The sequence below is a fragment of the Rhinopithecus roxellana genome, unplaced genomic scaffold (assembly GCF_007565055.1).
Source record: "Rhinopithecus roxellana isolate Shanxi Qingling unplaced genomic scaffold, ASM756505v1 contig4090, whole genome shotgun sequence".
Lineage (NCBI taxonomy): Eukaryota > Metazoa > Chordata > Mammalia > Primates > Cercopithecidae > Rhinopithecus > Rhinopithecus roxellana.
In genome coordinates this window covers 20,427-39,712 of record NW_022142979.1, presented here as the reverse complement: position 1 = coordinate 39,712, position 19,286 = coordinate 20,427, and the positions used below count along the sequence as shown (strand labels likewise).

The 19,286-nt window shown below is 56.5% G+C and overlaps 1 protein-coding gene across 1 annotated transcript in view; it reads left to right on the top strand.

Annotated features, from left to right (window-relative positions):
- LOC104671362 (ras GTPase-activating protein 3) overlaps positions 1-19,286 on the top strand; it is a 99,367-nt gene that overhangs the window by 62,743 nt on the left and 17,338 nt on the right. The window contains exon 3 of the mRNA XM_030926485.1: positions 13,913-14,016. Coding sequence (XP_030782345.1) covers positions 13,913-14,016 — 104 coding nt within the window. The remainder of the gene's footprint in view (positions 1-13,912; positions 14,017-19,286) is intronic.

Sequence of the window (19,286 nt, the reverse complement as noted above, 5' to 3'; positions counted from 1 at the left end):
CTCACAGTTCTATTTGCCAACATTTCGAAATAAACAACCCCACCCAGCTTGAACCACAGGAGGCTGCAACTCCGTGTGTGAGGCTTCCACTGAGACCTGCAGTGCTGGACGGCAGGTGGGCTGTGAGCTGACCATGGACCCCCACCCTCCAGCCTCCGGCCTGTGGGAGCCGGGCTGTGTGCCCTGCAGTGCTGGGTGGTGGGTGGGCTGTGACTGACCACAGACCCCTCCCTCCAGCCTGTGGGAGCCGGGCTGTGTGCCCTGCAGTGCTGGGTGGTGGGTGGGCTGTGACTTGACCATGGACCCCCACCCTCCAGCCTCCGGCCTGTGGGAGCCGGGCTGTGTGCCCTGCAGTGCTGGACGGCAGGTGGGCCGTGAGCTGACCATGGACCCCCACCTTCCAGCCTCCAGCCTGTGGGAGCCGGGCTGTGTGGCCCTGCAGTGCTGGGTGGTGGGTGGGCTGTGACCTGACCATGGACCCCCACCCTCCAGCCTCTGGCCTGTGGGAACCCGGGCTGTGTGCCCTGCAGTGCTGGGTGGTGGGTGGGCTGTGACTGACCACAGACCCCTCCCTCCAGCCTGTGGGAGCCGGGCTGTGTGCCCTGCAGTGCTGGGTGGTGGGTGGGCTGTGACTTGACCATGGACCCCCACCCTCCAGCCTCCGGCCTATGGGAGCCGGGCTGTGTGCCCTGCACTGGCCGAGTGCCTCCGATGGGTGTTCTTCCCCCTGTCCTTTGCGGAGATGGAGCGTTTTCCCTGGCGGAGTTGCCCCTTCTCTGTGGGGCGCCTCTGAGAATGAGTCAGGCTGTGACTCAGGAGCCATAGAGCTCAGCCCAGAGGCTGGCTTGGGAGCCCCAGGGCTGCTCTGCAGACCCCGTTTGGGGTTTGGTTCCTCTTCACACAGCCTTTACCCTCTACCCTGAGGCTGGGGCAGCCCTGGCAGCTCCCGGCTCCCCGCAGGGTTTGAGAAATGGGCCCCGAGCCAGCGGCAGAGCACGGAGCTGGGAAACCAGGTTTATTTTCTCATGATCACGCGATGGGAGCAGCCGCAGGCGGGATGGGGCCTCGCCAGCCTCGCGCAGATGCTGGGAAGTGACTCAGGGAGGACAAGGCGGGGGTTTCTCTGCTGGTCCCGGCTGAGCCCCATCTCCGGGCTCCGGGAAGAGAAGGAATTCAGCTCCGATGGTTTCCCCTCGTCAGAGCCAGTACTTAAAGGTCAACTCTGTTTTCTGCGAGAGGTTTTTTCTTTTTTCCTCGTGAAAGTTTGCTTGATTCTATGAAACTTCATTTGCATTTCTTCAGAAATGACTGAGGGGAGGAGGCTGCCAGGGTCTCCGCCCCAGAGGGAGACGCTGCTGCCTGGGTTCGGCAGGATTTCAGGCGAGCTGGTCCTGTCAGGCCCCACTTTCTCTTTATTTGGAAGGAGGGTTCTAGAGCCCCCCAGCAGTGAGTGGGGGCCGCCTGGGCCAGCCATTCATCCCGCATCTGACTGCTGCTGACCTCGGCCCGAGACAAAGCCGGCCTGTCCGAGAGATACCCTGAGATTAAGCTGCTAATGGGAAGGGGGGCGCCTGGCAGCTGTGTGGCCCCTTTGAGTCCATCAGAAAGAAGAGATTGTCCGGCACAGGCCACCGAACAGGATGGGGGATGGGAGGGATGCCCTAGCACTCAGCCAGTTTTGTTTTTCTTTTGGATACGCTTTAAACTCTGCTGCCCGGGAAGGAGAAAGCACAAACCTTCCTGCTGATGAACGAAGATGGGTGCCCCCACCCTGAGACCCATGGGCAGTGGGGCACCGGGGGGCTGTCCATGGGCCTGGGCCTTGCACCTGGGAGTGCTGGTGCTGTGTGGAGGGAACCCACCCTGTCCTCGGGCTGAGCTGGAGTCCCCACAACAGCATGGGGCGGAAGCTGCTGTCCTCAGACTCCACGGGGCCTCCAGTGATGGCACTGTGGCCACTTCCTGCTGGGCCACGGGGGTTCTGGGTGGGGCCAGGAGGACGTGGGGCATCGGCCATTTTGCCCACGAGGTGACGTGGTCAAGGTGGACGTGGCTGGCCTCGCAGCCTCTGCTCTTGCAGGTCCTGGGACGCTGCGTCCGTCTGCTGCAGCTCATTTCAGAGTTGGTCGATCACATGTCCATCCTCACCCACTGGTGACAAAGTTGACAAATTTGTGTTTTTTTTTAGTTGAAAAAAGATCCTCCTTAAATGTTGTGAAATAATCTGTCCACACATTCAGCAGTGCTAATAGAAAACAGGCCCAGAGCAGTTCAAGAGAAAAGGAAATTTAAAACTGCTCATAGAAAGATGGACATTCCACCTCACCAATGAGCCAGACCTTTCAAATTTAAGCAGGTTTTTGCCACCAGTTTAGCAAACTGTAAAAATATTTGTAAGACGGCGTATGCTGGGGGCAGATGCTGGTCTAGACTCCCTGGAGGGTCCGTGGCTTTGTGTTTCGAAGGCCTAAGGATGGTGCACATCCTTGGAGGAATTTATCCCCCGGGGACAATCAGCCAGTGCACAGATCTGCGCCCCCAGGGTGTTCACCCCGGCTGCTCCCACCACACAGCATGGCGACGGCAGGGGGACCTGGCGCTGCTGGCCACGCATGCACATGCCGTCTGACCCCAGCCTTTTATCAGCTCTTTGGAAAGTGGCCCATGGCCTGATGTGAAAGGAGAAAGCTGACTCTGTCACAGGGAACATAACCTCACGTTTATTTTTTAAAATGTACCCGTATTTCCATTTCACATCTTCTCTATTTATAACATAAATATTTACTATTATTTTTAATATATTTGTATTATAATACAATGAGTTATTATAGTATGAATATACTTACATTTATATTATAAATATCATTATAAATATAATACAAATATATTTATATTTTGTATATTTCAAACCTATAACATTTATATATTTTATTCTATTTTATATCTTTGGAGAAAAAAACTCCAGGAGGATGTTTCCTGGAATGTTAATTCCAGATTTCACTTTCTGACTTTTTTACGTATTTAAAATTTTGTTTCTTTAAAAATAGCTTTATTGAGGTGTAATTCAAACACCATACAATTCACCCATTTTAAAATGTACAAGTCAGTGGTTTTTAGTATATTTGCAGAGTTGGACAACCTGCCACAGTCAATTTTAGAACATTTTCATCTCCCTAAAAGGACACCCATGCCCTATAATCCTCCGGTTTCCGGCCTGCAGCCTCTCCTGGGGCGGCGGATGCGGGTCTGCGTTCTGTCACCGGCTGTGCCTTTCCTGGGCATTCCGTGTCAGTGGAAGCACCGGACCCATGGCCTCTGTGCGTGGCCTGTCGGTTGGCACCACATGTGGATGCCTGTGGTGTGGGGCCAGGGTCCGGGTGTCCTCCCCCTCCAGGGCTGAGCGCCATTCTGCTGTTGCTCCCTTAGCAGCTGAGACCCACCTGCTTGTTTCCACTTTTTGGCCGTCATGACTGAGGCCATGAGAGCAGGTGCGTCCGAGTCTGCATGCGGACGTGGGCCATGAGCAGGTGCGTCCGAGTCTGCATGCGGACGTGGGCCGTGAGCAGGTGCGTCCGAGTCTGCATGCGGACGTGGGCCGTGAGCAGGTGCGTCCGAGTCTGCATGTGGACGTGGGCTGCAATGTCTCTTGCTGCACACCTGGGGCTGGAACCGCTGGGTCCCGTGGCGACTGTGTGTTGAATGTCGAGGAACCGCCAGCCTGTTTTCCATGGCAGCTGTGGCCACTTGACCTTCCCACAGGTTGTGTGTTTGGATTTGCGTCTCCACCTCCCTACCCTTGTTACTGTCTCTGATTACAGCCATCCCGGTGGGTCTGATTTTCTTTGTACAATGCAAGTCCCCTCCTCAATGAATTTTCACTTTAAAGAAAAGCAGTTTGTTGTTTTTAATTGAAACGAAAGGAAGCATTCTTTCCTATGTATGTGTTCTTTTCTAAAGCAAACAAAATTAAAATCATAAGTTAAAAAAAAAAACCCACAGGAAAATTCTAAAAACTTGCACATAAATGGAATTACAAATCACCTCATCGTGGAAAATCACGTCTCGCTGGATGTAGGTTATAGATGTCAGGTTAGGCACAGTGGAGAGGGAGGCAGGGCCTGCAGACCCCAGACGTGGTCCAGGATGGCGCCAGCCTGACCCCCACCTTTGCAGCCCACCGTGGGATCTGAAGACCCCACCCACCGTGTCCCCTGAGCTGGCTTGACCTCGCCGCCCTCCCCGCCCGGCCCCTGCGCCGTGTGCTCTGTGTAGACACCTCCCCTGTTGAGTCTGAGATGGAGTTATTACCTCAAGCGCAGGTGACGGCTGAATCCCACTGCCGCCGCAGTGGACAGGGCACCAGAAACCCTCTGGAGAGAAGGCAGCCTGCCACGCTTTGTGACGAGCAGTTCGCTTAAGGATTGTGTTAGACTCTGTGGCTAGTATAGATTTCAAGGCCCTTCCCTTCCCCTCCCTTTCCCCCTTCCCTTCCCTTCCCTTCTTCCTTTCCTCTTTCTTTCATCTTGGTCTGTTGCCCAGGCTCGAGTGCAATGGTGCAGTCTCGGTTCACTGCAACCTCCACCTCCTGGGTTCAAGCGATTCTCCTGCCTCAGCCTCCTGAGTAGCTGGGATTACAGGCACGTGCCACCACGCCCAGCTAATTTTTTTTTTTTTTTTTTGTACTTTTAGTAGATATGGGGTTTCACCATGTTGGCCAGGATGGTCTCAATCTCTTGACCGCACGATCTGCCACCTTGGCCTCCCACAGGGTTCCTATTTCATAACCCATCACCCTTGAAGAGCTGTTCTCTGAGGTGGGCCTGGGCACCTGGGGTTTTTAGAAACCTTTCCAGGCAACACAGTTTGCAGTTCTAAGAGGAAAACACAGAGACCTAAACAAGCCCCACGCATCGAGAGCGTGTCCCCGGCCTTGGCGGCGGGTAGAGAAGGGAGAACTGAATTGGGTTTTGGTGTGGCTGTTTCTGTGGCATTCCCTCAGAATATTTGCCACTGGAAAAATGAAAAAACTCTAAGCGCTTTTAAGTGAGTAATTTTTGCGCGAGGTCTCGGGAAGAAGAAACGTCTCCATGTGCAGTGCCAGGCTCCGTCTGCTGGCTGTGGGGGTGGCAGAGCCTGGCCAGCGTCTTCCTGAGGGCCCAGCCTCCTGCTCTTCACAGGGAGCCTCAGGAAAGGCGGGGCCTCTGCCTCCCTTTCAAGCCGCTGGACTTGAGCTGACCACTGATACCGCAGCAGCTCCAGGCTGGGGAGGCACAGCGCTGGGGAACAGTCCTGCCCCCAGCTCAGGCGTGTGTGCCTCCAGCTGCATCCTGCCCGCCTCTTGCCTCGCTGTAAGCAAGCGGGACGGGGCGTGTCTGGTCCTGGCCCTTCGCGCCCCCACAGGCCCCTCACCTCCTGCAGGAGCCCCTCTGGCTTTCCGGCAGTCTTGGCTCTGCCAGAACTGAATTTCTGTGGTCCCTATGAGGACAACCAGGATTTGCTCGGCACTGTGGCCTCGGGCTGGACCGCTGCACCTTGCCTGCAGAAAGCCCCACCTGTGGAGGCTCAGGTGACCTTCCCTTCCTGGTCTGCTATGCCCACGCCTGAGCAGCTCCCAGCTGCTGACCTGAGACAGGCGATTCCTCCCTGCACGCCCACTTACCCATCCGTGCATCCGTCCGTCCAGTGCCTTGCACGGGGCCTACACATTCCCAGCCGCTGTGGTGAAATGTCTGCTCCGCACCACATGGCCTCAGCTGCACCCTGACCCCTGACCTCAGCTCCCAGCATCCTCCCGTCCTGCCCTGCCCTGCCCAGGCCATGCCAGCCTCCTCCTTGCTCCTACGTCTTCACCACACACAAGCCCTGCTGCCTCGAGGCCTTTGCACCTGGTGTCCCTCTGCCTGGACCCCTCCTGCGGTCTCCTCACCGTCCATGGCCTCATTCATGCGCTCACTAGTCCGTAAGCCTCCCCGGCCCCAGAGCGAGGCCGCAGTGCCGCCCCCGCCAGCCTTGCGCGTAGGATGTTTGGCTCCCCGGGGCTGGGACTTTGCTTCATTGGCTGCTGTTCCCACGGTCGGGACAGGGACGCGCAGCTGAAACAGTCGTGGGGAGAGAGCGCGATGGCTTCTGGGTCCGGCAAGCCGCACCTGGCGGGGGCCGAAGCCCTCGAAGGTGCCCCCAGTTGCTTGCGCCTGGTGTGTGGGAGGCCCCGTCGTGTGCTTGTCTCACTGTGTAGGGCAGAGGAAGAAACCGCCCAGCCAGGCAGTGGCGTGGCCTGGGGAGGCCGCTTTGGGGGCAGAGCCACTGCCCTTCCCCAGCCGAGCGCCCTCTGTGCCCGCAGGCCACACTGAGAGAGGCCGGTGTCCTGAGGCTGAGAGATGAGGGAACTGGCCTCTGGCAAGGCAGCGTTGGAACGTGGACGTCCCTGGAAGCCCCTGTCTTCAAACTCGTGGTTCCCCCGGCAAGGCCCGTGTGGTACTTGTGCCGCCTCGGAAGGGCTTCAGTGACGTCCATCTCAGAGTCTTACATTTAGATGTGCTGTATGGTCTTCCTGGTGGAGACTGACATCCCCTCGGCCTTATGAAGCTCACCAGGGCCCGAATCAGGTGGGAGGAGCAGCTGCACGGGAGCCCGACGGCGGCTGCGCCAGGCGGGACTGTGCTGTGACGATACAGGAGGTGTAGGTGTTGGGTTTTTTGAGACGGGGTCTCGCTCTGTCACTCAGGCTGGAGTGCAGTGGTGTGGTCACAGCTCGATGCAGCCTGGAACTCCTGGGCTCAAACAATCCTCCACCTCCCTGCAGACGTGTGCCACCAAACCCGTCTAATTTTTAAATTTTCTGTTGAGTTGGGGTCTTGCTGTGTTGCCCAGGTTGATCTCTAACTCCTGGACTCAAGTGGCCCCTCTGGCATGGCCTCCCCCACTGCATCTGGCCTGGATGCAGGTATTTAAAAGAGCTTGAAAAAGGCTCTTTCGAAAAAGGCTCTGGCCTTCAACTCCCACTTCAACTCCTGATTTTGGTTCTCATTGGGATGGATGGTCCAGAGCACTCCTGAGCTCAGGAGGAGAGCAGCTCCCCTGTGAGGGCAGGGTCACCTGTGCCCACAGCAGCAGGGCCTGGTCCGTGGGGACTGCGGGTCGGCATAGTCCACGGTGCCCGTGACCAGTCCTCCGAGCGGCAGGGCCTGGGAGGGGCACTGTCGGGCCGGCGAGGATGGGCGTGTGTGCTGGTCTGGGCATCAGTGGCGTTGCTCTGAGCGGGAAGGAGATGCTATTCCAGCAAGGGTGGCGTCAGGTCTGGACCCTCAAGTGGACACTGTGTTTTGGCTCTGGGACTGGCGTGGCCCAACAGGATTTTCTGCAAAACAGGAAATGGTCTCTGTGTGTTACGTCCAGTCTGGTGGCCACAGGTCACGGGCTGGTGAGCACCCGAGGAATTCAATTCTGTGGTGGGAATCCAGGCTCGGGAGAGGTCGTCGGGCAGGTGCATAGACGATGTGAGCTGTGAGCTTCACACCCGAGGAATCCACTCTTCCTGCTGGACGCATGGACGGTGGTGACGGTCTTGCCCCAGCAGCAGCACCTGGAGCTGGCCCCTGCTGGGTGCGCTGTCTCCGTGGGGCTCGTGGCATCCCGGGGGTCTTGGTCACTCTGGTGCCCCGTTTGCAGGTACAAACCTGCAGTTCTTTGTTTTGTTTTGTTTTGTTTTGAGACGGAGTCTCGCTTTGTTGCCCAGGCTGGAATGCAGTGGCATGATCTCGGCTCACGGCAAGCTCCGCCTCCCAGGTTCCCGCCATTCTCCTGCCTCAGCCTCCGACTAGCTGGGACTACAGACGCCCGCCACCTCGCCCGGCTAGTTTTTTGTATTTTTAGTAGAGACGGGGTTTCACCGTGTTAGCCAGGATGGTCTCTATCTCCTGACCTCGTGATCCACCCACCTCGGCCTCCCAAAGTGCTGGGATTACAGGCAGGAGCCACCGCGCCCGGCCACAAACCTGCAGTTCTAGGAGCTGACTGATGCTCGCGGCCCTGGCCCCGTCCTCACACACCTGAGTGGCCAGGCAGGGGCTTCACTCAGCTGGCTCTGACCTCCACGCTAAAATGAACGAATAGGACAGGAAAGTGAAGAGAACGCACAGCAGGGGAAGTGACCTGAGAACTCACCACCCCCCACCGACCCCCAGGACTCCAGCCTCCCAGGGCCTCAGCCAGGCCCTGCCCTCTTCAGCACGTTGGAAACACCCGCGTCTACCCGGCGTGTGCTAGGATGGCAGCTCTCCAGCCTCCAGCCTGCAGGCCGAGCCCACGCCCCGGGGAAGCCATTGATCTGGGTCCCCTCGTGCTGAGCGCCCCGGCCAGAGGTGCCCCTTCCAGGTCTGGGTGTGGTTGGCGGAGGTTCTGTGGGTTTAAGCTGTGGGTTCATTCTCAGAGGTTAACTGCCCCCAGAAGGTGGGGAACGGCCTCCACTCTCCTCCTTGAGCTGGGGGTTTGCATTCTTCCAGGAGTTTCTTCAGGGCTCTCTGGTGATGATGGCACAGTGGCCTTGGGCGTCAGGCTGGCTCTGTGCCGTCACTGCGGGGAGAGGTTTCCTTCCTGTGGGGGCCTCCACTGTCCCTGGAATCGCCCTTCTTATTCCCTAAATAAACCATCGGTCTAAGAAGCTGAACGAACCCTCTGTTCTGGCACAGGGAGCGGCTGCATCTTTCCTTGAAACCCTGCAGAGCCTTAGTTAAAATGAGTGCAAAGGCCTGCAGCACTGCCGCCTCTGCGGACCCCTCTCCGGACCCCACTGCCGTGGGTGCCTCCTCCTCTGGGCAGCCTCCCCAGCGGCGTCCTGTTCTAAATCCCTCCGCACAGGCAGCCCTGCCCCCTGCTCCGTCCATGTGGACTTCGCGTCCGGAGTCCAGCCGCTCTCCCTTCCTGGGCTCGTCCGGCCTGCGGGCGTGACACTTGGTCACGGTGGTTGGTGGCTCAGGGCTCCGTAGATAAGGCCGGCCGGCCGCCTGCAGATGTCCTGCCTGGTTTCCTGAAAGTCTTGAGGTGACTTGCAGGAAACAAAGTCAGTTATAACTTTATTAGGTTTAAAAAGTTATATGAAATAAGGGGGAAAACGTGAAAATAGGCGACTGAAACCAGTAGAGTAAACGACATCAGAGATGCAAAACGCTCACCCATTGCCTGTGCTGGAGCCCGTTCTGGCTCCAGCATTCTCGGCTGCAAAGGTGTAAAATGGAAATGCGAGTGCGACATTCCTCTTCTTCAGGAGGGGGACCGCGAGGTTCCCGAGGACCACAGCTCCTCTTAGCAGGGGGGCAGAGAGGACCCCAAAGCGCTGCCTCCCTTCTGCCATTCTGGAGCAAGGTTTCTGAAGCCATTGCTTGAGAAATTCCTGGGTGGAGGCCGGAGGAAGTCTTGCTCCCCAGGGGCAGTGCGGCAGGGCTTGGGCAGCGGGGCTGAGGCGCGGTGTCCCTGGGGGCTGCCCGGTAGAGGGGTGTTCAGTTGCTCTGCCAAGTGACTCCTCTCACTGTGACTGTGCTTGGCGGTGGGGGCTCGGGGCAGAGGCTGCTGGCTGGGCACCTGGAAGGGTCCCGTGAGGCTTCTGGTGGTGCTGACACCTGTCCATGGAAATTGAGGTGTTTAAAATTCATAAATAAACCAGAAATCCATTCAATAAAAAGAGATAAAAATAGCAGAAAGAGGAAGCTACAAGAAAACCTACGAACTCCGTGAAATTATCAGACTGGACATGCCCCTTTCTAAACGTAAAAGCGGTTTATAGCAACACAGCATGGCCTGAGTCACGGCACGATCCCTGGGAGTTTCGTTTCATCAGATGTCGGAGGGCCTCGGTTTCCCACCCTGTGCATTGGGATGGTGAGGAAGTGTGCAGGGTCAAATGCCAGGTGTGCAGCACCTGTGTGTGGGGTGTGCTCAACGCTGGCATCCTCATCTCACTGCCCCTCACCACACACCAGACACGCACCGAATATGCATCGGACACACACCGGACACACATCGGACACGCACTGGACATGCGTCGGACACGCACTGGACATGCACCGAACATTCACTGGACACACATCAGACACGCACCAGACACGCACCGAATATGCATCGGACACACACTGGACACGCATCAGACACACACTGGACATGCGTCGGACATGCACTGGACATGCACCGAACATTCACTGGACACACATCAGACACGCACCAGGCACGCACCGGACATGCACTGGATATGCACCAGAGATGCATCGGACACACACCGGACACGCACCGGACACGCACTGGACATGTGTCGGACACGCACCGTACACGAACCGAACATTCACTGGACACATCAGACATGCACCGGACACGCACCGAATATGCATTGGACACGCGTCGGACACACACTGGACATGCACTGAACATTCACCGGATACACATCAGACATGCACTGGACACGCACTGGACATGCATGACACGCATCAGACACACACTGGACACACGCCGAACATGCACAATGCATCGGACGTGCACAATGCATCAGACACGCACCGGACATGCATGACACGCATTGGACACGCACCGGACACACGTTGGACACCACATCAGACACGCAGTCCAGCCTGACCCACTTCCTCCTCCTGCCAGACAGGCACAGGCCCACGTAGTGGGGTCCTCAGTGTCTGTGCGGGGGGTGGGGGGCTCTCGGAAAGCGTGACGCCCTCTCACGGCAAGGTGGCCAAGTGAACCCCGAGGCCTGGGTTGCTCTGAAGCTGCCACAGCTTCCTGACAAGCCGGCTGCTGGAGTGTGTGCCAGTGGAGGGCGTCCGTTCCACTCTCGGGCAGCTTGGCTGTCGGTGCCTGTGGTTCTGAGGTTCCTCCGTGGTGAATGAAGCTTGACTTACGCCTTTTGGTTACGCATTTGCCGCGAGGCCAGGAGCTGTGCGTGCTCCCGCTGGGCTTCTCGTGTGAGATGCGCCGCGGCCAGGACAGCCTGGGCACCTGCCATTCTGGAGCAGTAAGCAAAGCCTCCAGCCCTTGGTTCTTCGGGCCCTGCCGGGAGCCAGCGGGACTGGAAACACCGAGTCCAGGCTGTGTCCGCGCATTCAGGCCCCACAACTTCGTGTCGTCGCTGCGGCCTCAGTGGCCCTGAAAGTTGCTCTGGGATGTACAGAAGAGGCCATTTCGTCGTTGTAAAAACCTCAAATGTTTTGTGAATTACTATTAATTGTTAACGCGTGTCCTGTGAGTAGCTCATCACCTGAGGCCTTGTCGTGAATATTAAAACGTACGTCTGGTGTCCCTTTTGGCTTCGAGGTTGACGGTGGTTTTTCCTGCCAGTGGGGACGCTGTCTGCAGAGCTTCTCCAGGGAGGCTGCAGGGCGCTGCCTGGGGAGTGTGCGTCCTGCCCCGAGATCCTGCAGCTGTGACTTTACACAGGGTGGGGGCGGGGTGATGACCCCTCGCCTTGTCATGAAAGCAGTGCATTGTGCGGGGCGCATCTGTGGGGCCTTTGTGTACGTGTGACCCAAGTGCTCTGGGGTGCATGCCTGCACGCACGAACACGCACACATGCCTGTGGGAACACACGTACGGGAACACACGTGCACACACAAATGCGTGCCTGTGGGCGCACACACCCACGGGCACACACATGCACACACCCACACACGTGACTGTGGACGCACACACCCACGGGCACACACACACACACACACGTGCCTGTGGGCGCACACCCCACGGGCACAGGGTGTTTCTCCCTGGGGGTCCCTGACGTCAGATCTCCGCGGTGCCCAGGCAGACCCAGGAAAATCAGAGGCACTCGAGCGCCTGTGACAACGACCAATGTGAGAATGTGTTTGAAGGAAACGTGACTTTCTAATGGGTCTTCATGAACCAGGATTCTGCTACGAGGAAGTCTGTGGAAATCCCTGAGCATTCTGCCTTCATTGAAAGATAAAGAGATGTTTCTTTTGTGTGTAAATGGATACTGCTGTGTTTCCAAAATGCTTACAACAATGTAGGTATTTTAGGCCTCCTTTGGAAGATTGTGTTTTATGACAAAAAATGGTTTTCTGAGTAAACGTTACTCAGTCTCTGACCCAGTTATAAAAATTATGAAATCAGTGAAATCCAAATGAAATGCCTGTAATTAAAGCCGCTGCAGAGGGAGGGACTGGGGCCTGGACTCCAGTCACCTCCCACGTGGGCTCCGGGCAGCAACGCTCGCCGGCCCCAGGTTTAGGCCTCTGCCTGTGCTGTATCTCCTGGTCTAATTTGCATTTTCTCAAGGGCTAATTTTTAATACATTGTTGGTCATTTGTCTTCTTTGGTGATATGTGTGTTCAAATCTTTTGCCTTTTATTAAACTGAATTATTTGTCATCATTTATTGAGTTATAAGAGTTCTTTATATATTCTGGATACAAGTCCTTTATCAGATAACTGACTTGCCAATATTTTTTCTAGTCTGTCTTTTCACTTGTAATTTTTTACATTTTTATTATTTTTTGGAGACTGAGTTTTGCTCTTGTCACCCAGGCTGGAGTGCAGTGGCGCAATCTCGGCTCACTGCAACCTCCGCCTCCCAGATTCAAGCGACTCTCCTGCCTCAGCCTCCCAAGTAGCTGGGAATTACAGGCACCCAACACCACGCCCTGCTAATTTTTGTATTTTTAGTAGAGACGAGGTTTTGCCGCATTGGCCAGGCTGGTCTCGAACTCCTGATCTTAGGTGATTCGTCCACCTCAGCCTCCCAAAGTGCTGGGATTACAGGCGTGAGCCACCGTGCTGGCCCTGTTCACTTTTTAAATAAAGCTTTTAATGCAGAAAAGTTTTTAATGTTTTTAATTTTGATGGAAGTCTGATTTTCCATTTATTTTTCTTTTGGCACTTGTGCTTTGGGTGACAGATCTAAGACATCTTTGGGTGCAGGTTCATCCCCGTTTTCTCAGAGGCTGGGAGCTCCAACCCTTACACCCTTACACATGGGTGCGGGGTCTGAGCTCATTTCTGTGTGTGGCTGGGGTGGGGCCTGCGCCATTGGCGACTGTGTGGACGATCACCTGGCCCAGCACCATTGACCTTCCTTTGCTCTCTATTGGAATGGTTCCTCCTTGAATAACTTACATCTTTCCTGTTTTGGACCTTAGCATAAATGTGCGTGAAAGTGGGCTTGTGTTGAGTTCTGAGTTGGTGGTAGCTGTGCGTGCACCACGGTAATCGCCAGCAGGTCCGGCATGGGGAGAATCCTAACCCCACCTGTGCCGGCCCAGGACAACAGGGAGGTTTGCTGAATAGCAAAGCCCGTTGGCTTCTGCTTCTTTATTGGGGTTGCAGTTATTTGAAGTCTCCATCTGTGGGGCGGCTGCATCTCCGGGTGACTCACGCGTGGGCAGCCTGAGCCGTGCACTCTGTAAGCATAGTCAGCAGCGGGGGCCTCCTCCCAGGAGTGAGGACGGCTGGGCAGTCAGGACTTTGTACTGGATCTCTGGATAAAAGGAACAGTGCAAGGCACTGGAGTGCTGTGTTTTACATTTAATCCATAAAGGGAGCCACCACCTGCCCCAAACCAGGTACCTTCAAGACATCACAATGGCCCTGAGGCTGGACCTAGACCTGAGCGTGTACCATGGAAGTCATTCTGGCAGTGACCATGGTCTCTGTGGAGGTCTCTCAGCTTCCTGGACCGCCAGGCAGCCCAGTTACAGTTCATCCGTGCAGTGCAAAGGCTCGAGGTGGAGGCCAGGGAGCAGCCACGACGCCCTTCACCCCACAGGGAGCTGCAGGTTCATGTCTCACACGTGCCACGCAGTGCAGGGCGTTCTCATGGCACGTTTAAAACTAAGACCACACGTGTGTGCCCCTGGGGGTGAGGCGGGAGCGTGGCTTGTGTTCTAACTGGTGCTTTCCTTTCTCTCCAGCCCCTTTTACGGAGAAGACTTTTACTGTGAAATTCCTCGGAGCTTTCGTCACCTGTCCTTCTACATTTTCGATAGAGACGTTTTCCGGAGGGATTCCATCATAGGTAGGTGATGAGTGAGCGTTTACTTCCCCTTTTCCGCCTGTTCTGTACCAGGGGAGTATTAGCATTTTAGTCCGGAGCCTGGCGGGATGGTGCTGAGGGGTCACAGCAGCCCTGGGTGTTCCTCCTGATCCGCTCTCGGGATCTGGCCTGGCGTCTGTGGTCCCTGCTGGAGCATCATGCCAGGCTCAGGTCAGTGAGCGCTGCCAGTCAAGGCTTCCGTGGCCCCTCAAGGCGAGAGCACAGCGTCCCCGACCCTCTTCAGACAACTTCCCAGGGCTTCTCCCGGGGCATCCGTGGGGGGACCTTTGCATGGACGTGGGGCCCTCCCTCCTCACCACATCCTGGCTGTCCCTGTCCCAACTTCAGTCCCCACGGTGTGGGCACGGGAAGGGCGGGTGGGGGTGGGGGCGTGTGGTCTCAGTTTCCCCCGGTTTTCTTGGAGAAAGCTCATGGGCAGCCCTGCCGGGGATCACAGAAGGCAGCATCCTGTAAGTTGTGGGGCCTCTTGGCAGAGTGGACTTCAGGTTACTCAGGGAGCTCCTGGTTCCTAAATGCAGCCAGAGGACCCCATCAGGAGCGGACCTCATGCAGCAGGCGTGGGAGGCTGGGGTATCAGGCTAATTCCCACTGTGTCGCCAGGAGAGCCAGGAAGGGAGGAGGGTCCTGCAGCACCTGAGCTCATGCCCAGGACGGGTGGCTGGGAGCCAATGTGTACTGGCTGCCACAGCCTGAACCCAGACCCCAGGTGGTGCAGGCTCCTCGTCTCCATGGCTGGCGGAATGCTGAGTGGGATAGGGCGGGAGGAGGAGTCCCCTAGGGGGACCCCAAGCTCCGCCCCAGGCAGCCTGAGGGTCCGCGGGTGCAAGAGGCCAGCGAGGCCACGAGGGTGCTGTGCGGGGGGTAGGGGGTGCGTCCATCTGACGCTCACTGCTCACACTGGCTCCCCTATACCGCATCATGGCCTCTCCGTCCCACACCAGCTGCCCCTTTCCCCAGCGCTCACTTGTGTCCCTCAGCTGTGGGCTTTCTTCATCGTCCGTGTCCCTCTATTTGTGAGCCGTGGACCAGGATCTGTGATCTGACCCATTCCCAGTGCTTGGCATACAGAAGCGTGAGAGGCACAGCCAAAGGTCCACCTCAGAGCTTGAGTGTCCTAAAACCCAGCCTGTCCCCACTGGGCGGCCGGCAGCTAGTGCACGTCAGCACGACGTTGAGGGCATGAGAGAAACTGGCTAGCAGGTAACTGGTAGACTCCTGTCTGCACTCTGCTGTGTCCCGGGCCTCCACGGCAAGTCCCCTGACAGAGACAAGGAGAGAGACGCCCATCCTGACCGGTCTCGCTCTCTGCTTGGTGTTGAGATGGGCTTGGCTGGGTGGCAGCTGTGAATCCAGAGGCCCTTGGGGCTGGGCAGCCCCTCACCTGGCATTGATAAAGCCTGTGCCCTCTCACCATTGCAGGAGTCGGGACCTGGACATTTTTGGGACTGTTATTCACTGTACCCAAATGATTATTCTTAGAAACTGGTGTGCTTTTCATAGAAGTCTCCAGAGTTTGTTTAGAAAATACATGGAATGGGTCACATGGATCTCAGATCATTGACATTTGACTTCATTTTGAGCAGGAACGCTGTGCCGGGTGCTTCCGCAGCAGACACCCTGGCCCTGAAATGCGATTGCAGAAGGTGTTTGTGCTCCTGAGTGCGGTGGGCACCTGGCCCCCTTCAGGGTCTTGCTGTGCTGGGCCTCGTGTAGCCTTGTCAGTGAGATGGTCTTGTGGGTCCAGCATGACCCCTGCACCCCACTGCTCAGTGTCTGCCTGGGAGGCCCTCAGGTTCACGCCCATAGCTTCAAGTCGCATTCAAGCTGTTTGGGCGCTGAGGAAGGGTTCCCTCTTCCTCTCTCCCTCTGACCAAGGCATCGGCTCCAGGGCTAGTGGCTGGCAGTTCTCCCTCCTGCCTCCGGGCGCAGCTGCTCTGCACCCCGCTCCTGAGGCATCTCCTCCTCCATCCCCACATCCTGCCATGCCCGCCTCCGGGACTGGGGCCTGCTGCAGGAGATGGCCTCTGACCCTGCAGCTGCCCTCCGTGGCATGCCTCCCCTGCCCGCCTCGTTGGTTGTGGTTCTTTTGCCTCTTTTGCCTCTTGTGCTGTATTCACTGGACGGAGCTTCCCAGAGCCCATAGTCCTGCATGCCTATGTCTTGCTCCTGTGTTCTCAGCACCTGCCAGGGGCCTCCAAGGGTGTTCCCGGAAGAAAGGGAGATGTGGGATCCAGATTATTCAGCAGAGGCTAATGGTGTGTCTGGCAGGGCTCAGCCTGTGCTGGGCGCCACGCGTCAATCGAGGTGTGACCGTGTGTCAGGCCTCATCACCAGCTCAGTTTATGTGCAAGAATCCACAGGGACTTGATTCATTCTCGAAGGTGTATGAGACAGTTTTTGAGTGATAACCCTAAGGAAAAAGAAATTTAAAAATTTTTTTGCACATTTTAATAAGAGAAACTGATCAAGTTAGTTCCGGAGTTATGTGCTCTGAAAATAACCAAATAAGATGTTTATTAACTGTTCTGTTGACGTCATCTGCTAGCAGTTCTTGGTGGCTTTCGATTATGGTGACTGGACTTAGATGTCTCACTATGGCGTTTACAGCCATGAAAATGGATGGCTGTCTGGATCTCCGGTAACGATTTATCGTTATGATGGTAATTATGTTGTTACTGGGCATGAAACACCAGGTTCTGGGGAATGCGTTTCTGGATGGAAGTGTGGGGTGGCCACTGGCTTCCTGGTTGCGTGGTTCTCCTGGTTCTCTTGTTTCTAGCAGCTGCCCACGCCCTGAGGAAACCCCACCTGCCAGCGAGTTGCCTTGGGGTGGCCACAGCTGTGCTCAGTTGCAAGTTCAGGTCCAGGAGTGAGGGGTGCACTGGCAGGTGGGGACGCACTCCTATGGGGTCGGGGGTGTGGGTTGGGGCCGGGAGGGCATCTTCAGCCTGGAGGGGGAGGGCGGGGGCGACTCAAACCGAGAAAGGCAGCAGAAGCCACCGGGATGCGCCACCCGGCAAGTGAGACTCGGGGAAATAAAGCCCCGCCCTCAGCCCTGCCCCGCCCGCCCCGCTCCTCCCCTCCACCGCTGCAGTCAGCTCCTGCAGGTCAGAAACCTCCAGGGGCAGCAGGAGCAGAGGGAAGAAGTGTCCGGCGTGGGCCGGCCCTGGGCGGCGTGACCGGCCTTCTCTGTCCCCAGTCCGCGGCCCACAGCGCTGCTGCCGGTGGGAACTGTCGGTCAAGCCGGGCTCCCAGCCGCAGGGCCGTGGCCTGCGGGACACCGGGGCGCAGGTGCCTTCAGGCTCCAGGCGCAGGGAGGCGGCCTCTACCTCGGCTCCGCTGCACAGACCGGAAACTGTGGCTCCCGGCAGATGCGAGAACCGGGAAATGCGCGGGGCCGGCTCGCTGCTGTCAGTCAGGAGCATCGGGGTCTCCGCCCCCCATCCTGGGCCTCCCTCCTCTTCCCGCGAGGCCTCCGCCTTCCTCGGGGCGGCTCTGGTAACACCACGTCCCCCTCCATTTGCCCCTCCAGCCCCTAGAGACTCTCTGCGGCTTCCCAGTGGGGTGGGGGTGCAGTGAGACCTCCATTCATTTCTTCTTCTTTTTTTGAGACGGAGTCTCGCTCTGTGGCCCAGGCTGGAGTGAGTGGCGCGATCTTGGCTCACTACAAGCTCCGCCTCCCGGGTTCACGCCATTCTCCTGCCTCAGCCTCCCCAGTAGCTGGGAGTACAGGCGCCGCCACCACGCCCGGCTAATTTTTTGTATTTTTAGTAGGGACGGGGTTTCACCGTGTTAGCCAGGATGGTCTCGATCTCCTGACCTCGTGATCCGCCCGCCTCGGCCTCCCAAAGTGCTGGGATTACAGGCAGGAGCCACCGCACCCTGCTGAGACCTCCATTCTTTGTGTATAAATCAGGTGGTCTGCAACTGACATAAGGTAAAGTTCACTGTTTAGGTGTAGCCTTCAGCAGCGTATGCAGGTGCACCACAGCTAAGATACGTTCCCCCCGCCCAGAACACTCCTTCGGGGCGGATTTCCTACCCTGGCCCGCAGCCCCTGGCAGCCACTGCTCTGGGGCCTGTTCCCACCATTTTGCCTTTTCCAGGAGGCCACGAGAGTCAAACCCTGGAGGGACCCTGCCCTCTGCCACTGCGCTGGTCCTGCGCCATGTGGCTGTGAGCCAGGTCGCCCCTCCCACTGCCCGTGGGTTTCCATCATACAGACGCACCTCAGTGGCCTCATCCACTCGCTGGATTGTGTCTAATCCTCAGGAATTATGAATAAAGTCACCGTACGCATTCTTGGATAGGTCTTTATGTGGAGAATGTTTCTGTTTCTTACTCTGAGATAAATACGTGGGAGTGAGGTTGCTGGGCCCACTGTAGGGTGTGTGTTTACTTTCATTAGAAACTACCCAACCATGTCTCCAGGTGGCCGCCCAGTCCGCCTTCTCTCCAGCAGCGGGTGAGAGCAGCAGGTGTTTGTATCCTGCCCGGCCCTTAGGTCTGAGTTTTTATTCTCTAGTTAACGTTTCTACTCCCATAGGTGCGCACTGTCTCACTGTGGTTTTGATTACGTGTCCGTGAAGAGCGGCGTTGAGGACTCTTCATGGGCTTAGTGGCTGCTCTATTCCTTCTTTGGTAAATTGTTCAAATCTTTTGCCCTTTTAATTGGGTTGTTTTCTTGTTATTTTTTAGAGTTCCGTGTATTCCGGATACGAGTCCATCACAAGAGTGCTTTGCAAATATTTTCTTCCTGTTTGTGACTTGTATTTCATTTTCTTACCATTGTCTTTGAAGAACAGAAGTTTTAATTTTTGATGGTTCAGTTTATCACATTTTTTTCTTGTATGATTTGTACCTGTGGTGTCATGTCTAAGAAAGTCTTGCCTATCCCACAGTTGTGGCAGTTTTCTCCCGGAAAGCGTTTGCTTTCAGCGTTTACATTTAGTTCCATGATCTGTTTCAAGCTAGTTACCACTTATGGCACAAAGAAAAGGGTCGGGATTCCATTTTTTCCATGTAGACATCCGTTTGTTCCGGCATCCTTGGTTGAAAGGCGACCGTTCCTCCATTGATGACTTTGGCACATTTCCGGCTTCGTTGGCCGCATTGCATGGGTCTGTTTGTGGCCTCTGTATTCTGTTCTGTCTGAGGTAGGAGGCGGGACTAGACTCTGGAGGCAGGGCTCGGACACCGGACCAAATTGAGGACTAGCTACGACAGGGATG